Source organism: Sminthopsis crassicaudata, chromosome 5 (assembly GCF_048593235.1).
Source record: "Sminthopsis crassicaudata isolate SCR6 chromosome 5, ASM4859323v1, whole genome shotgun sequence".
In the NCBI taxonomy this organism is placed as follows: Eukaryota; Metazoa; Chordata; class Mammalia; order Dasyuromorphia; family Dasyuridae; genus Sminthopsis; species Sminthopsis crassicaudata.
The window spans coordinates 272,235,229-272,260,197 of record NC_133621.1 but is presented as its reverse complement, the minus strand read 5'-3'; the positions used below and the strand labels follow the sequence as shown (position 1 = coordinate 272,260,197).

The 24,969-nt window shown below is 32.8% G+C and overlaps 1 protein-coding gene across 5 annotated transcripts in view; it reads left to right on the top strand.

The window, feature by feature from the left end:
- Positions 1-24,969, top strand: part of LOC141544668 (uncharacterized) — a 136,130-nt gene that overhangs the window by 81,878 nt on the left and 29,283 nt on the right. For 4 of the 5 annotated variants that reach the window (XR_012482752.1, XM_074271070.1, XM_074271069.1 and 1 more), the window contains 8 exons: positions 6,368-6,428; positions 6,523-6,716; positions 7,392-7,524; positions 8,081-8,136; positions 11,122-11,209; positions 18,589-18,665; positions 22,139-22,235; positions 24,432-24,704. Coding sequence is in view for 4 of the 5 variants with exons in the window: in XM_074271070.1 (XP_074127171.1) it covers positions 6,368-6,428; positions 6,523-6,716; positions 7,392-7,524; positions 8,081-8,136; positions 11,122-11,209; positions 18,589-18,665; positions 22,139-22,235; positions 24,432-24,704 (979 nt within the window). In the remaining variant the exon portion in view is untranslated. The remainder of the gene's footprint in view (positions 1-6,367; positions 6,429-6,522; positions 6,717-7,391; positions 7,525-8,080; positions 8,137-11,121; positions 11,210-18,588; positions 18,666-22,138; positions 22,236-24,431; positions 24,705-24,969) is intronic. The other variant, XM_074271072.1, reaches the window with a different exon arrangement.

Genomic DNA, 24,969 nt, shown 5'->3' with positions numbered 1-24,969 from the left:
TTTTCTGTTTGGAGGATGTTTTGCTTTATTTTAAAAAATTGCAAACAATAGTATACAATTTCTCTAGTATTTAACACTAAAGATCCACATGGAGTTAAATGAACCCAAATGATTCTAAAGCATATAAGCTTTTATTCTGTTTCAAGTTTTCTTTCAAGTTCCCCACTTCTAGCTTATTTTTTTTGTTTGTTGTTTTTTTTTTTTTTCTGAAAAACTAAATGAAATAAACTTTTATAAAATTTACCTTCTGCTAATATTTCTATGTCTCTCCATATTTCCTTGTACCTTTGTGTTTATCAATGCACTGAAAAGAATCTTAGATTTGGAGTAGAGGACTAGGCTTCATATCTTATGACTGCCACTCTAAAATGAATGACATTTTAAAAATCTTTGTTTCCTAGATGATATTCAAGGTGCTTTCTAGATCCAAATCTGTGATTTGTTCCATAATGTTCCCTTAATGTTGATTACACAGGTGACTTCCATATTTTTGTCAATATAGATCCTATTTTCCTTCTTTTGCTCTTTTGAGGATGAATTCTCAGTAATGCAATCAGATTTATGAGTGTTGTATGTGGTTTTCTAAAACACCTGGATCAATGTGCAGTCCGCTTAGTGGTATACAGGATTTCCCATTATTTGAAGTTATTTTTGTTTGTTTGTTTGTTTTTCTATGGCATTTTATTTTTTAAATTTTATTTAATTTTAAAATTTAAATCGTAAAAAATGGAGTAAGAAAAAACAAAAGGAATACAAAACAAAATAAAGCAAAACAAAAGAGAACATTGTCATGGACCTTGAAAAACCTCCGAGGATTCAAAATATGTAACAACGAATTAATAGATCAAGAAAGTATAGATAGATAGATAGATATAGATAGATAGTTATAGATATAGATATTTGTATATATATATACACATATATCTATATACATAGATATATGTATATATATATCGTTATTAGTAGAAGAAATTATATTTCATGAATTTCCATTATTTTTACTTCTTTGTATTTTGTTCTTTGGTTGTCTGCTGTATAACTTATTTACTTTCCGTATTTTTTCCCCTTGAATCCCCTCCCCTACCCTAAAGCAAACTACAGTTAAAAAAAGATATATTTATGTAGATACACCACACATACACACACACCACATACATACAACTATTCCTGTTGACTCTTTAATATTCTACTCTATAACTTGCCTTGCTAATACTTAACCTCCCCCTCCCCATTCAAGGATTCCTCCTTTGTCTTATTCCTTACCCTTTGTTTCTTCATTTGCTCATCCTTCTGCCCTTATTTCTTTATAGATTTTGGAAGGTGCTATACTCTTCATAGTGTATATGTAGTGTTTGCCTATTGAACCCATTCCCAATGTGAGTAGGTTTTCAGAACTATGAGCCCTCTTCCCTTTGGTCTAATGCCTGTTCCTATTTTTATTCTACACCTCATTTGTATAACATGATTTACCTTGTCCTTCACTTTAACTCTGCCTATCTTTCTTTTGAGCTACCCTAGTGTTGATGTGAATCTTAGACGTATAGTTTATGTTTCCCATGTAAAAAAATAATTTTTTGATGATTCAACAGTTTGTCTATGTTGAGTTTCTTAAAAGTGATCTTTGATATTGGCTCTTATATATTAAATTTTCTGTTAAATTCAGGTTTGGCTGATAGAAAGTCCTGAAAATTTGCAAGTTCATTTAATATCCATATTTCTCATTCAAAATTATAGGTAATTTGTCTGGATATGATATTTTTCACCCCAGGCCTAGGTTTTTGTTTTTTTTTTTTTTTTTTTTTGGTGAATAGATTGATTCCAGAATGTACAATCCTTTATTTTACCTGTTACTAAGTCTTATACAATTCTAATTATAACTCCAGCATATTTGAATCATTTGTTCTTCCTTCTTGAAACATTTTCATTTTAATTTGGAGATTACAAAATTTGGTAGAAATATTTCCATGTGTTTTCTATAAATGATCTCTTTGAGGTGGTGTTCAGTGGATTTTTCCTATTTTTCCTTTCCCCTCATGTTCTATCACCCCAGGATAATATTCTTGGATTATTTCCTACATTATTTTGTCAAGTCCTTTTTTTGGTCACAGCTTTCTGCAGTCCAATTACTCCCATATTTTCTTTTTCATATATGATGTTTCACATTCTGTTCCATTATTTTCTCATTCTTTACAATCTGTTTTGTTGTTTCTTGGTTTCTCATAGCTTCACTGGCTTCCTTTTGCCCAATTCTAATTTTCAATTAATTTCATCTTTGAGACTCTGTACCTCCTGTTCTAGTTGGTTTACTTTTTCCCATCTCCTTATTTTTCTTGGATGGATTTTATTTTTAGTTTTTTCCCAATGTCTCTCACCCAGGGCCTTGTTTCAGCAGCACAATAGAGCCTGGCATTCCCAATCAGGTGATTTTCATTGTCTTCTGGATTAAAACTTCAATTTGACAAAAAGTCTCTATGGTTCCAGCTATACCCAGCTAGCCGATGGGTCCCCACTTGATGTTTCTGTGGGACTACCCTGGAGGTCTTTGCAGTTCAAACAGATTACTCTTCAGGCTTGGATCTTTCTAGATCATCTTGAGTTATATCAGAACCCCTTTTCTTTTCCAAGTCATCTTGATCTTTCACCAATCTGTTCGATCTGAGGCAAAAAGTTGTTCTATTTGTGGGGAAAATCTGGAGAGCTTGAAATTTACCAACTGACTCCTCCATATTCCCAGAATTCTTCCCTCTTTGCAATTTTTGACCTTCTAGCTGATATAATAAACGTGTTAATTTTTAAATTTCTCTGAGTCTTGGACAATTTGGAACATTTTTCATGAAGTTAATTCGTTCATTTCTTCATTTTGAGGTATTTTGCTAGATTTAGAGATATGTATCAGATACAGTCTAGATTCACTTGTCATGGAAGTAACATTGTTAGAAAATGACTTGAGAGTCAACTATACATTGAACATATGGAAAAGAGTTCATAATCTTTAACTAGAGATGAGTCATCATACTATTTCAAACCGAACAGCCTCCTACTATCTGAAGTAATTTTCTGACATGCCCCCTGGTGAACCACTTATCTTTGACTCTTTCCTTTTGCTTGTATTGGTATTCCTGACACTGTGAATTACATATATTTTATACTACATATATTTATATGTGTGTGTATGTGTATACATATATATAATAAAACTGTTTAATATGTATTTTTTCTAAGCTATATAATCTTATTATCCTAGAACTGATTATACTTTGATTGTTGTGTGATTTGTAAGGTTTATGTTTAAAATTTGTCTTTAAAAGAAAAAAAAATCTCATTTCAGTGTGTCCTAATCTATGTTATTAAATATTCTTTTTATAATGGGATATATTTAAGTAATGTTCTTATTCAAAGGATTTACACTAGGTTTTGGGAACATAATAACAATAGGAACCTTGACTTTTAAGTGCCGACAAATAAATTTGCATAGGCAATGTAATGTGTAGAGTTCATTGAAGGGCATAGTAGGTATCAGCTATTCCACAAATTTGCAGCATTGTAGCTTTCATTTTTTTCTCTACTGTGCATCCAAGTTGTTATTATGAAAGTGAACATGTGGTTATAAACTACATCACATAAATGCTTGAAGTTGTAAAAGTTAAAGCACATAAATATTGAGGGATGAATGTATGTATTGCATATTGAATATACAGATCTCTGTATAGTCAAACCTATTGATTTTGTCTCCAGTACTCCAGTTTGATGAAGTGTATCTTGCATAGGGGATCAAAAATCTTATTCTATTTATTACAGGTTTTAATTTTAAATATTTAAATTAATACAGACAGTTATATGGATGAGTGGTTAGAGGAGTGGCCCTGGAATAAGGAAGACCTGAGTTCCCAGACTCTTAACATATAATAGCTGTGTGAACTTGGGCAATTCACTTAAACCCAATTGCATTTGCCTCATCAAAAATAATTAATTAATTACTATTAGTAGAGTTTATTATACTGTAGAGTATGAGGTATAAATCTTACTTACAGATCTTACCTTTCACTGTTTGCCTAAAGAAATCCTAAGCACCATAGAAATTTTATTGTCTGAATATGCTTTATATTTTTGAACCTCCAAGAGTTTCTTCTTTCTAAAATGTCTTTCTGTATCATTTACCTGTTGACCCTGTAAATTATAGACTAATCTTCCTTTATCCCATGTCTTTCTCCCTTCTTCTATGGAAGTAAGCTCTCTATCTTTTGATGACTATTAATAACATATTTTCCACACTGTTTTATGTTTAGTTATTGGTGTAAATATTTTATAACTCCTTGGGAAAAGAGCATCTTTTTTTTGTCTCCTAATAGAGTAACTTACACACAAAAATATGAGTTGATAATCATTTTTCTTCATGGTGAATCTGTTGGATTATTAATGGTCTATATAAAATTAATAAATAATAGATGTTTATTTAGCACTTACCCCATGCTAGACACTATACTAAGCACATTACATTTGATTCACACAACAGACCTCAGAGGTAAGTACTGTTACCTCTGTTTTACCATTCTACAGATGAGGAAACTGAAGCAAACATCTGTTAATTGGGATGGGTGCAGGGTCACATAGTTAATAAGTCTCTGAAACAGAAATTGAACTCAGATCTTTGTGACTACAGCCTTAGTGCTCTAACCATTATTTTTGTCCAAATATCCATTTCCTTCCTTTTATTTCTGGTATATATTTTGGAGTTTGTGACACAATTTTTTTCTTTTGTAAATAATGGGTTCTAATCTCATAGTCCCTTTTCTTTAGACATTCTTGAAAAGTCTATTTTGATAATGTTTACTAGGTTACACTTCTGGCTGCTTGCAGTAAAAAGGTGATATATTGTGGTGGCAGTGACTTAGAGTATTACAAAGAACAGAGGGGATTGAAGCAAGGATTGAAGAATCTAGGGAAGATTTTCAGCACATGGTCAATATGGACATTTTTTGTAAGAGAGATAGAATGATCTAGTAGATTGCAGAAATTTAAAATAAATGAGTTGGTATGAGAGAGGAGGCAAATCTATTGGAGGAGATGGGATGGCACAGGAGCACCTGAACAAGTAGAAAGCTCAACCTTGGTAAGGAGTAAAGCTACTTCATCATGGAAGGTAGGGATCAAGGAAATATTGGCAGAAGGCATCGGAATGATAGGAGATGTGGAAGAGGAGAGATGAAGGAGCTCATGCCAGATGTCTCAAATTTTTTTAGTAAAATATGAAGCAAATTAATCAATAGAAAGTATGGGGGAGAAGGAAAACATGGAAGGTTTGAGAGACAATGAAAAAGTATGGAAGAGCTGCCGTGGAAAGTAGGATAGTCAATTGATAAAGGAGGCATGGTAGGCCTGGAAGTAGTGAGGATTTGGTTGAGGTTATATATCATAAATTTGTAGTGACCTCATTAACAATAGGTGATTTTCTGATTTTTAATTCATTTCCTATTTAAACTTACATTTTTATTTTATGCACTTAAAATATTTTTGAATAATCTTCCATAAGTTTTACAAAACTGCCAGAGATCTATAACATACCCACACATACACACATACACACACACACACACACACACACACACACACACACACACACAGACACACAAGACTTCTGTTTTAAATGTATCTGTTTTAAATGTATTTTTTCATCAGATGTACATCATGCTTGTAAAGAATATAATATCCATCATTAGACTGCAACAGCTTTTCCTAGATCCTGATAATTTTTACAGAATAAAGTCCACTCCTTCAAAGTACATATATAAAACACAAAAAAGTTCAAGCAATATAACACAGTTAGAAGTTTATATAATGAAGGCATTAAGGATCTTATGTGACTAAAGTTCTTATGCCCTTTCTTTTCAATATAGTAGCCTCTTGCAAGCAGGAGGTTTTGATTTTTTCTTGGTGAAGGAATAGAATGAATGAACCCAACAACCAGACCTAGAAAAAGGAACTCTGACATCAACATTTCCCTAGTTTCCTCAGTTTTGAGACTTTTACGCAGATGTGTCTCTCCCTTTTTTAAAAAAAAGTAACATACTATCTTTTTTTTTTACTATTCCAAAACATCTAAAGAATCTAAAATGAAAGACTTAAGATAAAATTCTTTGTTATCAGTAATGATTTACATTAAATATTAAATTTCTAAAATTTCAACTGTCATAAACAAAATGTTAATGTATAAGTTTTGGTGAACTAAATAGTCCAGAAGAGTTTTATTTTCTATATCATGATCAGATTAAATACATCACAATAGCAAATGTGAACTTTTAAATTAAAATTAAATTACATTAAATTAAGTTAGTATTGATACTCATTATTCTTACCACTTTTTTGGCAGAAACTCCCAAAATTGAACTTAGCCAAAGTTTTAAATGCTGCTCATCAAATTACAAAAATCAGTAAGTTATTTGAAGAATTTCTACTCTTATATTATTATTGCTTACCTTAAAATGATAGATTTGTTCATGTATTTTTTATTCATTTTTAATATAGGAGGAGAAGGGAGTCGCACTGTCAATACAGAAGATACAGCTTTTCTTAGAGACAATCAGCCAGACAATGAAAAAGATTTAACAGATTCTTTCTCTAAGTCTTCATCCCAAGCCCATTGCTCTCATGCTGTCCATCCCTCACCTGCTTGCTTTTCACAGTCTTCCCTGATGAAGTCTACTCTTCTGGACATAAAGGTAATTATATTTGGTGGTGTTCTTATATTTTTCCCCTATGTGTTCATCCTCTGTCCTTTTCTCTTATGCTCATAACCTCTTCATGGAAATGAGAAGGATTCTAGAAATGGAAGTCACATCACAAGAAAATTCAGGGAAATTTACACAAAGTTAAAACATTGATGGATCCAAACAATTTATGTGTGAGCTCTCAGAAAGAAGAAGAATTATAAAGCAGGCAAAATGAAGGACAAATCAAAAATTATGAAGATAAAGTGACAGAAGAGGAAAGAGAAAGGGGGGGGGAGAATTCAGTCAACATGGTCAAGATGTTATGTCTCTTCCCTCCAGTCATATGGTATCTTATCTTCCCTTTTAGATTAATATAACTTGAAAACAAGAGCTATGTATCCTATTATTTTTATCCATTATTACTATTTGAATTTGTTGAAGTAATAATCAAAACATTCATCAGTATATGTGCTGTGCTAAACTCATACTTATAGAAAAGAGTTTCTGTAAACTAAATGTCTAAAATAAGCGATTGAACACATTGAATTCTTTGCATGATTTCATTGCTAGAGCCATCACCTTCTGGCATGTGCAGTATGGCAGACAGGTTTACATAATTTGTGCTAGCCATGCATTTATGAATAAATCTGGGGACATTGTACATCTCATTCTCATTAATTATAGGAATATCCAACAGACTCAGAAGAGGAAGCAAAGGAAAATGATGTTTTAGTTAAGAATGATACTGTTAAACAAATATCTCATGAAATTCCAAATATTCCTGATCAGCTACAAGAGAAATGTGCTGAGAGAAAAAGTAAGCTTGTTTTGACAGAGCACTTGTCAAATCCATTACTACTGTTCCATAGCATAGAGTCTCCCAGAGTGGCCTAAGGGCTAAGAAGTTCAATGTCTTGCCCATGGTCAAACAACCAAAATATCAGCAATAGAAATTAAACCCAAGACTGTCTAATTCCAAACTGGCCATCTATCTACCATAATGTGGTTCGCCTCAAGTTGTAGAATATTCTTACAAAACTTTTCTTTTGATAAAATGCCATTATAAATTATTAAATGTGGTCTATTTTTGAAAAAAAAAGTTCTATAAACTATAGCATATGTTCTATAAACGTAAACATAAAATTACCACTTATCTCCTAACTTCTATTTTTGAAAAACCCTACTTTGTCCATAAGCCCTAAATCCAAATGTTGCTCTCTTAATCTAACTGTGTCTCCTGGGATTTTTTGTCTCTTGTCATTTTCATTTAATTTTTCCTGAAGCAATTATGAGTAGAGATATTTAAATAGTTTTAATATGTTCAATAGCATATATTACAATTTTTCTTGTGGTTATTTACATATATTTTATAGCCACAATATCAACATTAAGATTGGAAGAGGAAGAAGAGTCACGTTGGGATTCAGAGGTATTTTCTATTAAGTTATTTTGAACCATCAATATTGATTGTTACTTTTAAAATTACATTTTAGATTTGCTTATTTACTTATCACTGCAATCCTGGGTGGAATTAGAATTGGAATTTTAGAGCTGGAAGTGATTTCAGAGATAATCTAGTAAAACTATTCATTTAAGATGTAGGGAAGGTGCACCTCAGAGAAGTCAACTAACTTGCCTATGGTCTCACAGCTAGTTTAGTGAACAGCCAAGAAGAGAATTTAATGGTCCTAACCTTCAGGACCTCATGCTTTGTACTCTACTCCTCAATAACTAATCAGTGTCAAAGTGCCTCTCAGTTAATCTGTCATTGAGTCAACAAGTATCATAGTACCTCACACTGTTCCAGGTATTCCAGTAAAGTAAGAGACTTTACAGAAATAGAAGCCTCCTTCCCTACTACATGATCAGCTTACCTATAAGTTCGAGGATGTGACCTACATAAGTTGATGTTATGGCCAACTCTTGGCAAATTTCTGTGTAACTTCTATACACAACTGCAGAGTCCAATAGATGGGAAATGGAAGAGTTAGTAGTGTTTAATCAGAAAAGACGTAATGAAAGAGGTAATAATTAGGGTGTAATGATAGGGTCATATTTGAATTGACAGAGAAGAAGCGGGAAAACATTCACAGAGAGAGAGAGAGAGAGAGAGAGAGAGAGAGAGAGAGAGAGAGAGAGAGAGAGGAAGGATGGTAATGCAAGCAATGGAAATCTTAAGATTTAGCTGTTTCAGAGGGCCACTAATAAAAGGCACAGATTATTTTCCATAAAAAAGAATGTGAGTAGATTTGATTTGAATCAAGGAGCCAGTCGTTTCTTAGGCAGTAGAATAATATATTGAAACCTATTTTAGGAAAACGTTTTGTGATCATTATCAAAAATTAACTGGAACAGAGGTTTATCCTAGACAAAAAGAGGTTGTTCCAGTAGGGTGTAAGGTGAAAAACTGGAGTAGGTGTGAAAATAGTAAAGATTATTGTTAGGTTCTTACTAAGTGCTAATGAGATAATGAGATATTAGGTTCTTACTAAGGGCTAAGTCGGTACTTAACAATTCTCTAGTTCTGGTCTTTCCTAGGAGTTCAACCCCTTTGAATTTCTGGGGAGGAGCTTGCATGCTTAGAAGGAGCATGTTTATTGGTTGAAGTAATTTTTCCCAGAAGCCCTTGCGTTATCCCACGCCCATTTTCTGGGAGGATAAAAGAGGGTGGCGCTCAAAAGATAGGGAGTCTTGTCTGGGCCAGACTTAAGGCGGCTCTCCAGAGGAAGAAGAAGTCGAGAGACCAGAGGGCGATTGGCAGTTTCTGGAGACAACAGCACATTACAGGTTATTTTGAAGAATGATTTAGCAGTGTGTAGCTATTAATTGGTTGCAAGAGGAAAAGAAATAACTGAGGTTTTTTTTAAAGCTAAGGACCTGGAAAAATGTGCATGCCATGGAGAGAAATGAGGAAGTTGGAAAGGGTTGGAGGGTTCACATGATTACAGAGTAAGGTAACTTTTTAATGTGTTGTCAGGAAACATTTCAATGGAGTTATCTCAGAGATTGCTTGTACTTTAGATACTTGAGAATAAAATCGGATGATTTCCATGTCTTCTGGTAAGGGAGGATCAGAAATCTGGATCACACCACAATCACTTTATAACTGTGATAGGCTAAGTTGAAGGGACTAGCTCTTAGCTTTTTGTTGGAAATAATTAAAGGCAGAGGCAAAAAATGTGAAGACAAGAAAAGGGCATGAGTATGCTTATGCTTACTAGTTTAGGTAAAATGGAGATTAGAGACTTTTCTTACCATATATCATCACCATATAGATAAAAAAAAAAATTATGATCCAAAAGAGTTTTAGAGGCGATCATTAAAGCTATAAAGCTATAAAGAGGCGATATATTAAAGATATCAAACATGAGTACAAGAAATTAAACAAAGAAAAAAACAATTTACACGTGGGAGACCTCTAGAGAAAGTGAAAATTGTGTTGAATACTGGATTAGCAACAATGAATGTTTTAGTACAATACATATGTGGTTAAGCTAAAATTTAATGTCTATGTGATGAGGAGAAATTCTACTGTCTACTGGGGAGATAAACCCAGTCTCCTCTCTTTTTATACATTTTTTGCTTTTTGACTCTCTTATTTCTGTGTGTTTATATATATATATATATGTGTGTGTGTGTGTGTGTGTGTGTGTGTATGTGTGTGTGTGTGTATACCTGTGTATATGTGAACATATACAAATTTACAAACATATATAAAGATAGGTTGATAGATTGATAGACAGGATAAATCTAAATCAATCTACACTTTACAAAGCCTCCTTGGTCAGTAGTTTCAGTCATGTCTGAAGACATGAGACCCAATTTGGAGTTTTCTTGCATTTCCTTATTAGTAAGGAAATGAGGCAAAGAGGATTTAATGACTTGGCCAGGTTCATACAGCTAGTGTCTGAGGCAGGATTTAAATTCATGAAGATGAATCTTCTGATTCTAAGCCCAGGGACCTATCAAATATACCCCCTCTTCTAAGGGGATTATGTACTGTGCTTTCAATTGAAATCATATTTTCTTCTCCCATATTGTTAATTTGTGCAAAATAGTATTTTACATGTACTGTATGTACTATATGTATTTATATAACTATCTTATGGCAATATCCAGAGTTAGAATGTTATCATTATTTCCAAAGTAGCCATTTCTATATGAAAAGGTATACTCCTGCATGCAGCACATGTTTGCCAGAGTTATCTCATTTAAAGTAAAAAAGACAGAAGAGTAAACCTGAAAATTATGAGCATGAAGTTGTTCTTTTAAAAAAAATGTTAAAGAAAATGTTTTATTTTCTGTAGAACTCTCATTTCTCTCTGTAAATTCTTCAAAGTTTATCAGCAACAAAGATTCAGAAGTGCTTTCATTAGTGGGCTTATTATTTTATTGACCTTTTCGATCTGATCAGTGTTCCACAGAAAATCTGAAAGGATCTGCAAGACATCTTTCATCCACAAATCAAAGCATAAAAGACAGTATTCCATTGAGACATGAAGGTAAGATTATATTTTATAGATAGGTAGGTTTCTTTTTAAAAAAATAAAAATAGCACTTAGGAGCTGGAGAAATGAGGGCTAGATCATGGGGTCTGGATTAAAATCTACCATCAAAAAGGTAAGAAATTGCATAAAGTCCTAGTCCTACTCACAGAGCCTTATATAAGCAGCATCACTGAAGGCTTGTCTGAGCAGGAAAAAATAAGGAAGAGACGTGGTATTGGAAGGAGAGAGGGAAATTCATTGCACAAAGAGAGAAGAGAAATAGCTATGTATGAAGTGGAGTGACGGATTGGCTCTACGAATCGTCTTTGTTAATATGCATCCAGCCCTTGCATGGTATTTAGTTTGAGCAAATTGAATGAGCTACTTTTCAGTTTAATTAGCTGGTTATACAGATGACTTTTCTATAAAAGTGCCCATGTCACACAATTCTTTTTGCTGATACAGACTAGACCTGTAATTTCATTGAAACAGGGTCACAGAGAATTGTCTAGAGCACCAAGAGTACCTTGTTCATAGTCACACAACCAATCTGGGACTCAGGCTTGCACCTTCATTCTAGGGCTGCCTCTCAAACTTCACTGGTCTCTCTTATCCCCTTATTCTGAACCTTTTGGTTTATTTATTTCAGATAAATCTATCGGACAAAATGAAAAATGAAAAAAATTATTATAAAATTCATTTTTAAAACCTTAAAGATCTGCTTACTAAAGGCATTTTCTTGTTTCTGTTCCTGCCTTTGTACGTTATACTCTATAAGCTAAAGACAGTAAATAGTGACAAAAGTGATTAAAAAAAAAGTTGAAAAATAATAGGCAACAGAAAGTGAGAAACAGAGATGGGAGAAGTTGGTGCTAGAATTTTGGAACTAGGAAGAGAAAGCAACTAAAGACCCCTTTCCTTGCATTAGGGTTTGAGATCCTCAGGATATACTTTGAAATATCTTTGATGGCCACTTTGCTGCATGTTAGAATCCAGTTACATAGATTAAGGATATTAAACTGAGGTGATCATAGGATAAAATACAAACTAAAGAAAATGGTTTTTTCCAATAACTGGAGGTGGTGGATTGAGAGGGAAAGGGTGGGGGTGGCAGAGGCAGGAATCACTTGCATCAAACATTTAACAGATGAAGATATGTTGGCTTCTGAGGTCTTTGACAGTAGGATTCTACTGTACTTATGTCTTAGTTCATACTGCTTATCTTTACTTTCTTTGAAAGCCACATTATTTTGATTGTTTTTTCTAAATTTTGTCCTGCCCTGTTTCCATTCAGGTCATCTGTTAATAAGCTCTCTCTTCTTTTTCTCATTTGTATTTTACTAGTCTTCCGGAAAATTATTTGTTGATTTATTTTAAAGGGGTACTTATAAATATTGTCAACTTTTGTAACAGAGCATCTACTATTATGTTCATGACGCAATCCATCCCAAAACTTATTCAACTTAGACAAAATAGCTATTTTTTTTCCTGAAAAATGGCTTTTTTTCCCCTGAAATTTTCTTAAAGGAAAACAGACCAAATGTAAAATAATAACAAAAATAATTATGTATAAATATTTACTTACCCCCAGGTCCCATGAGTTTTGTCTACATTTGTCTAGATGCTCTAGATACTGATAGATTGAGGGTGATGTTCCCTGCCCACCTTGTCTTGAGTTATGTACAGTCTACTTTGCTAATTTCTGAGATGCAAAAAAAAAAAAAAAACAACCCATTACTTTATTGCTAGACATTCAGTAATTTCCCCCACAGAATACACATATTAGGACAAATATTGCTCATATCCAGAAGCATAGACTATCTCTCTCTCCTAGAAATTAAACTAGCACATGTATTCCAACTATCTATACCATTGGAGTAATACCAAAGATTGCCAGCATGAATGAAGAAAAAAAGAACTTCAGGTTAGAAAAGTGAAGGGAGAGCATAAAAACGATTGTGAAAGGGAGATTACATAGAAGTGATTGCTCCTGAAATGATACAGTATGCCACAGAAGGCCAGAAAATGGCCTTAAGAATATTACTTGACAGCTTTGTGTAGAATAGACCAAAGACCCAAGTAGTAATTAATTGCAAAAATCCAAGTAAAATTGGATGAGATCATAAAAGTAGAAAGGTAAATTTGAGAATGAAGAAGAGAAGTGATGATATTTATTGTAGAGTGCACATTTTTTAATGAGGAACAGACCATGCCAGCACTGATAACTAAGAAAAGGGAAGCAGGAAACTAAAAGTTGGTTATTTTCAATTTGAAGGTCCAGAAAGACAAATAGACTGAGAAATACAGAACCTTTTAAAATTCACTTGTTTTCCAATAAAAGCAGAAGTCAACCAGACTCCTTCTGGAAGAAAGTACCTCTCTTCTAATGAAATATCAGGTTGTTCTAGCTTTTTTTGGAAGCTATATAGATACTGAACATACATAATTCAGAAAATAATTCTGAACAAATTCTGAAAAACTTACTCCTAATTTGTGTTTGAGTTTGTGTTCACAAAGATGACATGAAATTTGTCAAGTACTTTGCTGAAATTTAGGTATATAATAATAACAATAATCCCTTGGTCAGTAGGTCTAATAACTCTGTCAAAATGTGAAGATAATATGGTATAATCTATTCTGACCACTTCCCAATGAAATTCTGATAATAGCATGAGATAAGCAACAAAGAAGTAAGAGATTTTTATAATGACCTAGTATCTGAGGCGATAAGGTCAAGAAGATAGACTGACAACAATCTAACCTGATTTAGCAGTTAAGATACCATTAATAACTTTGGAGTAAGAAGTTTTGGTAGAGAGTTAGGCCCAAAGCCGGAAAAAAAAAAGGTTTCTGAAGTAACTATAAATTAAGTTTGTTAATTAGACAAACAAAAAAGAGCAGAGTTATTGGACAATAACATGGAGATGGCATAATTATTTTTATACCTCTTTTATTTATTTTCTTAATTAATTTTTAATAATTATAATATTTTCTTTGACAGTACATATGCATAGGTAATTTTTTTTTTACAAAATTATCCCTTGTACTCCTTTCTGTTCCGAGTTTTTCCCCTCCTTCCCTCCACCCCCTCCCCTAGATGGCAGGCATTCCCATACATATTAAATATCTTATAGTATATCCTAGGTACAATATATGTGTGCAGAACCGAATTTTGTTGTTGGTGTTGCAAAGGAAGGATTGTATTCGCAAGATAAAAATAATCTGGGAAGAGAAACAAAACAAAACAAAAAGCATTGCTCTCAGTTTACACTCATTTCCCAGTGTTCCTTTTCTGGGTGTAGCTGATTCTGTCCATCATGAATCAATTGGAATTGGATTAGCTCTTCTCTATGTTGAAGATATTCACTTCCATCAGAATACATCCTCATACAGTATCATTGTTGAAGTGTATAATGATCCCCTAGTTCTACTCGTTTCACTCAGCATCAGTTGATATAAGTCTCTCCAAGCCTCTCTGTATTCCTCCAGTTGGTCATTTCTTATAGAACAATAATATTCCATAACATTCATATACCATAATTTACTCAACCATTCTCCAATTGATGGACATACATTCATTTTCCAGTTTCTAGCCACTATGAAAAGGGCTGCCACAAACATTTTGGCACATACAGGTCCCTTTCCATTCTTTTGCATTTCCTTGGGATATAAGCCCAATAGTAGCACTGCTCGGTCAAAGGGTATGCACATTTTGATAACTTTTGGGGCATAATTCCAGATTGCTCTCCAGAATGGTTGGATTCTTTCACAACTCCACCAACAATGCATCAGTGTCCCAGTTTTCCCACAGCCCCTCCAACATTCATTGTTATTAGTTCCTGTCATCTTAGCCAATCAGACAGATGTGTAATGATATTTCAGAGTTGTCTTAATTTGCATTTTTCTGATCAATAGTGACTTGGAACATACTTTCATATGAGTGGAAATAGTTTTAATTTCATCATCTGAAAATTGTCTGTTCATATCCTTTGACCATTTATCAATTGGAGTAATGGCTTGATTTCTTATAAATTAAAGTCAATTCTCTGTATATTTTGGAGATGAGGCTTTTATCAGAACCTTTAACTGTAAAAATGTTTTCCCAATTTGTTACTTCCCTTCTAATCTTGTTTGCATTAGTTTTGTTTGTGCAGAAACTTTTTAATTTGGCGTAATCAAAATTTTCTATTTTGTGATCTATAAAGATCTCTAGTTCTCCCTTGGACACAAATTCCTTCCTCCTCCACAAGTCTGAGAGGTAAACCATCCCATGTTCCTCCCATTTATTTATGATTTCGTTCTTTAGGCCTAAATCTTGGGCCCATTTTGATTTTATCTTAGTATGTGGTGTTAAATGTGGGTCCATGCCTAGTTTCTGGAGATGGCATAATTAAATAAAAGATAAAGAAACTTTAGAGACCCCAAAATTAACTGTTTATTAGATATTCTGGCATGATTAAGCCCTTTCATCCATAATTATTTACTATTTATACTTTTTTGCATAAATGTAATTTTGTCACATTTTAAAGGGAATATTAAACTCATAAAGGTTGGAATTCAAGTAGGACAATCAGGCCCCCAAATGTTTAAATTGTTGAGGTTTTTTGTTTTTTTTTACTAAATTATGAATATATATTCCAAGTTAAGGACTAATCTTCAAGAAGTAAGATTATTCTGAGAAAAAAATAACTTAGATGAAAGTAGTTCATGTTAGAAAAAAATGATACAATCATACATAGAAGAAAGGCTACTTCATTTTTAAAAATATATATTCACTGAAAGAATGTAAATTGTAAGCATTTTCTGTGGGAAAATATTTCAAAATAATGGGTAAAAAGCTAGACTAAAAGCTTAGACTAAAACACATGGTTTTTAGTTTTATCTATGATTCATATTACTTATGTGATGCTGGGCAAGTGACTTAACCTCAAAGTATCCTATCTTGGTAACTCTTTAAGTCTGTAAGTTGCAATGAAGGGACTAGCATCTATTTTCTTAACTAAGAGTTTTCTCTAAATAAATCAGAGGTTTAAAAAAATCAGTTTCAGACTATTTTATAATCCTAAGAAATTTGAAAACTCAAATATGAATACATGTTTGAAATATGCATGTTAAATTTAAAAGGTCTTTGCAAGGATCTTATTAATGTACTCCTTGTGGCAACACACACGTAGAGAGAGGCTTTGATAATCCAAGATAGCTGATAATCCAAGTAAAAGAGAATAGGCTCAGTATTGAAGGAAAACAGTTGTTGGTGATTTTTTGTCATGTTACCTGAAAGACAAAATATCACAAATAAAAACAAACAACAACAAAAAAAAAAAAAAAAAAAAAAACATAGTTGGAAATTTTGAGTGACATTCTATGAAAAAATGTGTCAGTTAGATAAAACTAAAATATTATTTTAAAATATTATATTAAAGTATTTACTTTTGAGATGCTTTAAACTTGGATTCTACAAGTACTTCTGAGATAAATCACAGAAGTTCCAAGAATTTAAACTTGCAAAAGAATCATCCTTGCAAATCCTTGCCAGTGACTAAAAATAACTAGGTTCCACAGAGCTTAGAAATATTCAATTAAAAGAAGATGAAGGAGCTGCAGCTGGAAGTGGGCCCTATAAGGTTGGAGTTCAAGTAGAAAAACCAGGCCCCCAGAAGCATTGTGAACCACCTCTAGAAAAAGAAGCCCCAAAACATAAGATATAGGCGTTAATATTCTGAATTTATTTGCTCAATTTGTAACATTACAAACTTTATTCTTAGTAGAAGTAAGTTAAATAAATGGTAAAGTCATGTCATAATGAAATTCACTGCCCTGTGGTTAATCTTCTCAACAGACTAGAATCTAGGAGGTATCTTTCTAACAAGTGTTCTGATTTTCTCCTCTAATCCCCTGTAACATCTTCGACAAATACTGAAAAGGGGCTAGGTTAAACTTGTGTCCTAATTGTGCTCTAATTGTCTTCTGTGTACTTAATTGTAAATTCCTACTTTTTTTTAAAAATCCAAAAATCTTTAGGTTTGAATATCCCCAAATAAAATCCATATATGAATGTTTTTTTTTTCTTTTTTTCTGTCATTTTGGATTATTTAGAGCTAACTTTGTTGATAGGTACAATTCTCTAAAAGTTCTGTTAATCTTTTCACCACTGAATTACTACTCCATCATATCCTATTCTATCTAGCTCTCAGATAACTAATTTTTATTTTATTATTTTTCCCCCCTGAGGCTGGGGTTAAGTGACTTGCCCAGGGTCACACAGCTAGGAAGTGTTAAGTGTCTGAGACCAGATTTGAACTCTGGTCCTCCTGAATTCAAGGCTGGTGCTCTCCACTGTGCCACCTAGCTGCCCCTGATAACTAATTTTTAAAATGAATTTCAAATTAGCTACTGGATCCATGTTACATGTTTCCTTGATTTTAATCAGAGTAGCTTATAGACTAACTGAAGAAATCAGATTTCATTTATTTTATTTCCCTATTTCTTTGAGACAATCCTGGTCAGTGGTTTCACAATTACAATTTATATTCCATTCTCTCTGTGTTTTTAAATATCGGTTTGATTCTGTCTTTTAAAAATTGATTTTATCTTCTTTCTGACTTTCATGATTTTTGTCTCTGAGCTTAGTTCAAAAATTAATCTGTTCTGTCATGAATTACCTTTAAAAATCCAGTTCTCTTGTTATGTTTCTATTCTTGTGTAAGGAAATCTGTTATCCTTGGATGCATATGGTCTAGGATCTTCATCCACAAATATATTCTTCAAGAATATTTGATTTGTAATCCAAAGAAGTCTAGTCCAATGTCTCTGATCTTGGAGATGGACTCAAAAAGGAAGATTTCTTGGTCACAAAACAGAAGGAAGGCGTTGTTGCTAACCCCTGATTCTCAACTAGCAGTCTGTCATGTTGTTCCCATCGTCATGATGCCATTCTCTAAGCTATGGCATTGTTTTTCCCACTTCCCCACTTCCTTTCTTCTCTTTCCCAAACCTATATCAAGGTCAGTAATCACTAACTCTTAGTCTTTGATTATTGAGAAAGTCCATTGACCCAATTTATTGCTTACTTGCTAGCCCAATAAATCAGACATAGATTTACTTCTCTCAGTTTACCTTTACTTTTCGAATGTAACAGTTTCAGCTACATTGAGTATATAAATTAGTCTTTATGTCTTCCTGTGCTTTGCTCGTATAAAATAAATATCTTACACACACAAAAAAAAACATAGAATGTAGCAGTAGATTGAAATTATAAAAGAATCAGTTAAATGTGTAATTAGTAAGCTAAAAATTTCTTACATTATATATCTTCCCTCAAAATGGGGGGGATCTTATTTATATAAGAAAAGTAATTGTAAATAAATTAAATTTTCATTTAAATATCAATTTAGACTTGAAACAAAAATCGAAATTTAAAGAATCATCAGACAGAAATCAAGAACGCTTTGATAAAAGAGACCAGAAACAGGTATGAAAGTATATTGAAATTTCTGATATTTCATTTTAGTAAATTACCTTTTATGCTACTTTTAATGTAAGTGTTTTTAGGAACTTGGTGTATTTTCAAATGAATTTTTGTCTTAATTATGGAGTTGAAATTTTCTTTGGAGGTAGCAGGACTAACAGCAAAACTTCAACCCTTGTTAGGTAATAAAAGTAGAGAAGAGTCCCTTGATAATGTTGGCCTTTTTATACATTTCTAACATACTAACTTACTTACTTGATTACATGATTATTTTCCCTTTAGTAGCCAAAATAACGTGTTAAAAGAATTGCCATAGATCTGCATTCATGTGAAAAAGTCTGAATTCTTTCTTACAGACAGGTTAAAATTTATTTACCAATGGGAAAATATCTAGAAATGTATATACTTTTAGAAAATATCAATGTATATACATGTTAGTGTGGCATTAAAACATTCCGTGATAATAAAGTCTTAGTATTAATGAACGTTAATCTAATTTATCTTTATCCTAAATAATCTTCTCTGCAGTATCCCCCAAAACTAGTTAAAAACCTTTTGTGACTGAAAAATTACTACCCGGGTAAACTTTATATTTGAATGGCTCCAATTGTTAGGGATGTTTTCTAGTGTTGAGCTACAATTTACTTTTCTGTGATTTCCAACCTGGGGTAATGGTTCTGACTTAACTCCGAATTGAACAAATCAAGCTCTTCTCCAATATTCTAAGTCTCTAATTAGTTAATGACTATTATCCTGAATTCTTTTGAATGGTCTTTCTTATAAACTTGCTTAGAAGTCCTACTTGTGATATGAATCATAGATGACTTCTAAGGTCTCTTTTAGTTGTTCTCAATTGCACATTTCTATTGTCCTATCTAAGAATAATAAAACAGATGTGATTTTAGCAAGACCTGTGGTGTCTCAGTAAGTATACTGTCCAATTTTTTGCCCTTTTGGAAGTCATATCATATTTCTTGTTTTATTATCAAAACATATGCATGGATTATTTTATAAAAGCTTATGTTCCAATTTTATTCATGATAGCTTTATATTTTCCAGATGCTTAGCCTTAAAAAAATATCTCCTTTGCTTTGTGCAACCCAGTAATTGCTATGCATACTGCTGAATCTTTCCTTAAATTAAATAAGTTATTATTTAACATTTCCTACTTTCACAACCAATCCAGTTTAGTTTGTTACTTTATACCCTATTGAAATAACTTTTTTGCCAAAAGTTATTTCAATAGGGTATAAGGTAACCTGCAACAGGTAATCTTCTAGACTGATTTCAAAATGTTTTCTTAAAAAATTCAAAATATTATTATACTGTGATGACAAATGATGGTGAGTCCTCATATTATCTCTTTTGTAGAAAATAATTTGTTCCTATTACAGGTCCTCTGCAACAGTCCTCTGCAAACGTCCAAGATTACCTTCCCTGAAAAATCTTTTATTTCTTCTTCCTGTCCCTCTCTCCTGGAAGGTTTTCCTCCTTCCTTTCTGAAATTTAAAATTTGATGCTATTATTAACCCCTAATTATTACCGCTTTGTGAAGACTTTCCTGAATAAGCACAACTAATTTTGCCATTTCCCTTTGTATTGACCTCAGCAGTAATGTATACAATTTGAACAGAAAAAGAATAGCTGTACCCAAATTGTATACACTGGGGCAAAACTGTTTTTCATGAGAATTCTTGTGAGAAAGACCTATAAGTATTTATTGTGCCTTAAGTTTAATGCGATATAGCTTCCACTGTCAAGTGGAAATTAAGACATCACTACACACCTCTCAGATTGCCTAAGATGACAGGAAAAGATAATAATGAATGCTGGAGAGGATGTGGGAAAATTGGGACGCTGGTGCATTGTTGGGGGAATTGTGAGGGCAATTTGGAACTATGCCCAAAGGGTTATCAAACAGTGCATACCCTTTGAAGAAGTTGCAAAGATTTGGGGGACTTTTTAATGTGTTAGTTGTCAGGAAACTGACTTAAATTTTAGGAACTTGAGAGTAAAGTAAGATGGTTTCCATATCTTCGGGCAAAAGAGGGCCAAAAATCTGGGTCACAGCACAATCTCTTTTGCAACTGTGATAAGCCCAGTTGAAGCCCAGTCGGAAATAACCAAAGGCAGAAGAATAAAATATGAAAATAAGAAAGGGGCAATGAGTATGCTTATGATTATGCTTATAAATGTATATAAAATGGAGGAAGGAGACAGTTTTTACCTGGTACCACATGAGAGATTAAAAAAAAAAAATTGTGAGCAAAAAAGTGTTTGAAGGCCATCAAGTGCATTAAAGACATAAAATATGAGAACAAGAAATTAAAGAGAAAAAAAAATTAACAGCATGGGGGAGTTGTAGACAAGGTGATCATAGCTGATGTATTGAATACTCAACTAACAACAATGAATGAGATAGTGCAATAGATGTGGATGTGGATGAGGGGTTAAGTTAAAATTTTCTGTTTCTATGATGATTGCAGAAATGCCACCAGTGAGTTTATATGAAACTTAATCCCTCTCTTATACTTTTTTTGCTTTTTTAAAAAACCTCTTTTTTTGTTTGTGTTTTTTTTTATTTGTATGTATTTTTGTGTATAGATTTATATATATATATATGTAGATATAGATTTGTACACATATATATTATACATATGTGTATATATTTTGTGTACATATTTGCGTATGTATGTTATATGTACATATGCAAATTTCAGACATATATAAATATAGATGAATAGATGGATAGATAGATTAAACCCAGATCAAATTGCACCGGGCAAGGCTTTGTCCTTGTTCAGTCCTTTTCATCATGTCTGATTCTTCAAGAGCACATTTAGTGTTATCAAAGGGACAGAAGTGGATTGACATTTGCTTCTTAGTAAGAAATTGAGGCAAACAGTAATTAAAGAATTTCTTAAGACCATTTAGCTAATGTCTGAGACTAGAATTTAATTCATGAAGATGAATCTTTCTGATTCAGGCCATTATCAAATAATTCTAAGGGGCATTATAAACAAATTTTCTTCTTCCATATTGTTAGCATGTGAAAATAGTATTATATATAGATAGATAGATAGATATATGTATATAGATATAGATATAGATATAGATATAGATATAGATATAGATATAGATATAGATATCATGTCTTATAACCCTGACGATCACAAAGATAATATCCTAAGGTCAAATTTTATCATTATTTACAAGTTAGCCATTTCTGTATGAAAAAGTATATTTCAGCCTGTAGCTCTGTTTACCAGAGTTATCCCCTCTAAAGAAAAAAACATCAAAGAGTAAAATGTAGGTTGTTCTTTTGAAGAAAATGTTATAAAAACATTTTATTTCCCAATAGAATCCTCATTTCTCTCTTAAGTGGAAATTCTTCACAATTTACAAGCACAAAATATTTAGGAGTTCTTTCATCAGTGGGCTTGCTAACTATTTTGTTTATGTTTTCATTTAATCAGTGTTGTCCTAAAAGTGTCCTGGAAAGATCTGCAGGAGGTGTACTTGTATCCACAAATCAAAATATGAAAGACAGTATTTCTTTGGGACAACATGAAGGTAATATAATATTATGTAGATAGTAGAGTTTTAGTGGAGTTTCTATTAAAAACAAAAAAGCAAAATGGTATCTGGGAGGTGGAGAAATAGGGGCTGCAACATGGGGGCTGGAATAGTCTATCACATTTGTAGAAGATAGGAAATTGCATGAAGAACTAGTCTTCTCTCAGGACATATAAGCATTATCACTGAAGGCATGCCTGAGCAGGAAAAAAAAAAGAGAGATACTGGAAGAAGAGAAGAGTTCAAAGGACAAACAGAGAACAGAAATAAATATGTATGTTGTGGAGTGACTGATTGGCCTGAGGAATTGTCTCTGTTAATATGCATTGGTTAGTTATACAGGTGAATCCTAATATGATGTGAGACCATCTCCCATAATTCTTTTTGATATAGAGATTAGACTTTTAATTTCATTGAAAAAGTCTCAGACAATTGTCTAGAGCACTGAGAGTTTAAGTGCTTTGTTCAGTCACACAATCAGTGTGATTCAGAGGTGAGACTCATTGATCTCTCTCAGCCCCAGACTCTTGAGATCTATGGTTGAGTTATGCCTTTGTGTCTTAATAGATAAAATGTAACCTGAATGTGTTATAAAACTTCATTTGTAAAAACTTAAAAGAGCTGCTGATTAAAGATTAGATTATTCTGTTTCTGTTCAGATCCCTGTACTGTAGGCTGATGACAGTAAATGGTAAGAAAAGTGAGTAAATGTGAGAAAAGCATAGGCAGCAGGAAGTGAGAAACATAGGTGGTAGAACCAGGAAGAGAAAGCAAGCAAAGACTCCCTTAAATACAAAAAAATGAAGAGCTCCAGAGGGACTGGGAGTTCTTTGTTGGCCCACATTGCTAACCCTTAGAGACCAGTAATAGAGTTTCAGAATGTTAAAAGGAGGTGACCATCTCATTCAAATCTATTCCACATTTTGTTCTTAGAGATAAGGAAAGTAAATCTATAAAGTCATGTGATAATAAAATTCACTATCTTGTGGTTAATGCTCTCTGCAGCCTAGAATCTAGGAAATAGCTTTTGAATAGGTATCTTTCAATTTCCTCCTCTCACATTGTTTTCTGTGTGTAATTAACTGTAATTTCCTATTTCTTCTTCTTTGAGTTTCAAATCAGAAAACCTGTGTGCTTTATACTCAAACAGAAAATCCCTATAGGAAGTATTTTCCTTTTTTCTGTTATTTTCAGTTATTTTTATGCTCGCTTCCACAAAAGTTAAACACAATGAATTTAACTTTCCCCATGTATTAAATTACCTGGTTAAGTGAAGCTTCCCAGTAAATGTTTCCATGGCATTGATTTGAATGAGATGGAATTACAAGCAATGTTATTTTTTTTTTAATCTTATCATTGAATAATTCATGAATTCCAAAACTGATTCTTGTTCTGGATTAAATGTTTATGAAGATTTTGTTTCAGCCAAATATACAATTTTACCATTGAATTTCTCTCAATGGTTTCCTAGACTATTTAGCTATCATATAACTAATTTTCAAAATGAATTTCAAGTTAACTGCTAGAGTATTGACCTCATTTTGGTTACATATTTTCTTGATTTAATCCGAATAAAATAGTTACTGAAAGAAGCAATTCTCATTTACTTTCTCAATTTCTTTGAGACTGTCTTGGCTAGTGGTTTTGCTATTAAGATTTATGATTTTTTTTCTTTCTTCCTTTTTTTTTTGGTTTTGTTTTTCTTTGGTTTTTTTTCTGTGTTTTGAAATAATAAGATGGAAACTTTTAAAAAATTGTTTTTATCCTCTCTCTTCCTAAGCCAATTGGGAATTCTCTGGAAATATATCCCAGGTTCAAAAATCAGAGGTTGACATTCGATTTCAGAATGCTGAATAGTTTGAATTCAGATATATATTTTAAGTTTCATCGGTATATTCAAAAATCTTTCCCTAACTATCTTACTAAGACATTCCTTGCAACCACATTTGCAGATAGTATTTATTAGGTAACATACATAATTAGAGCTGATGATCGAGAATCAGAGTAGGCTGTATAGTGAAGTCAAAGAGTTTTTGTGAGCCTTTTGTCATGTTATCTGAAAGATCAAATGCAACACATAAGCAAAATTAAATTAAAAGTATAGGTGGTGATTTGAGTAACATGCTAGGAAAAAAATAATATATGACATAGGTAAAACTAATGTTCGATTTATCGCAAATATTTTCCTTTCAGATACTTCTTCCTGGGACTCAACAAGTCCTGGTGACAAAAATAAAAATCAACAAAGTTTGAAGGTGGAGAGCAGCAAACATGCTCGCAAATCCCCTTCAAAGTCAAGTCACAATCACGGAGAAACCACAAAGACAACAAATGCTTTGTTCAAAAACGAGAAAGACACTGGAAGTGGGTCTGACCCAAGCTACAAATTTCCAGCAAAAAAGCCAGGGTCTGAGAAGCCGTGTGAACCACCTGTAAGACAGGAGAAAGAAAAACAACCTCTAGAAGGTAGTTATTTAAGATTCTGAATTTTCTCTAAGTATGTTATTTGGTCAAATTGTTCCATTCCACATTTTGTTGGTAGAGGTAAGCAAAGTAAATGTAAAGCCAAGTGATAATCAAGTTCCCTGACTTGTGCTGAATGCTCTCAGCAGCCTAGAATGTAGGTAGTGTCTTTAGAATAGGTATCTTTCAATTTCCTCCTCTCACATTGTCTTCTGTGATTAATTAATTGTAATTTCCACTTTCTTCTTTTTTGTTTTCAGAGTTTCCT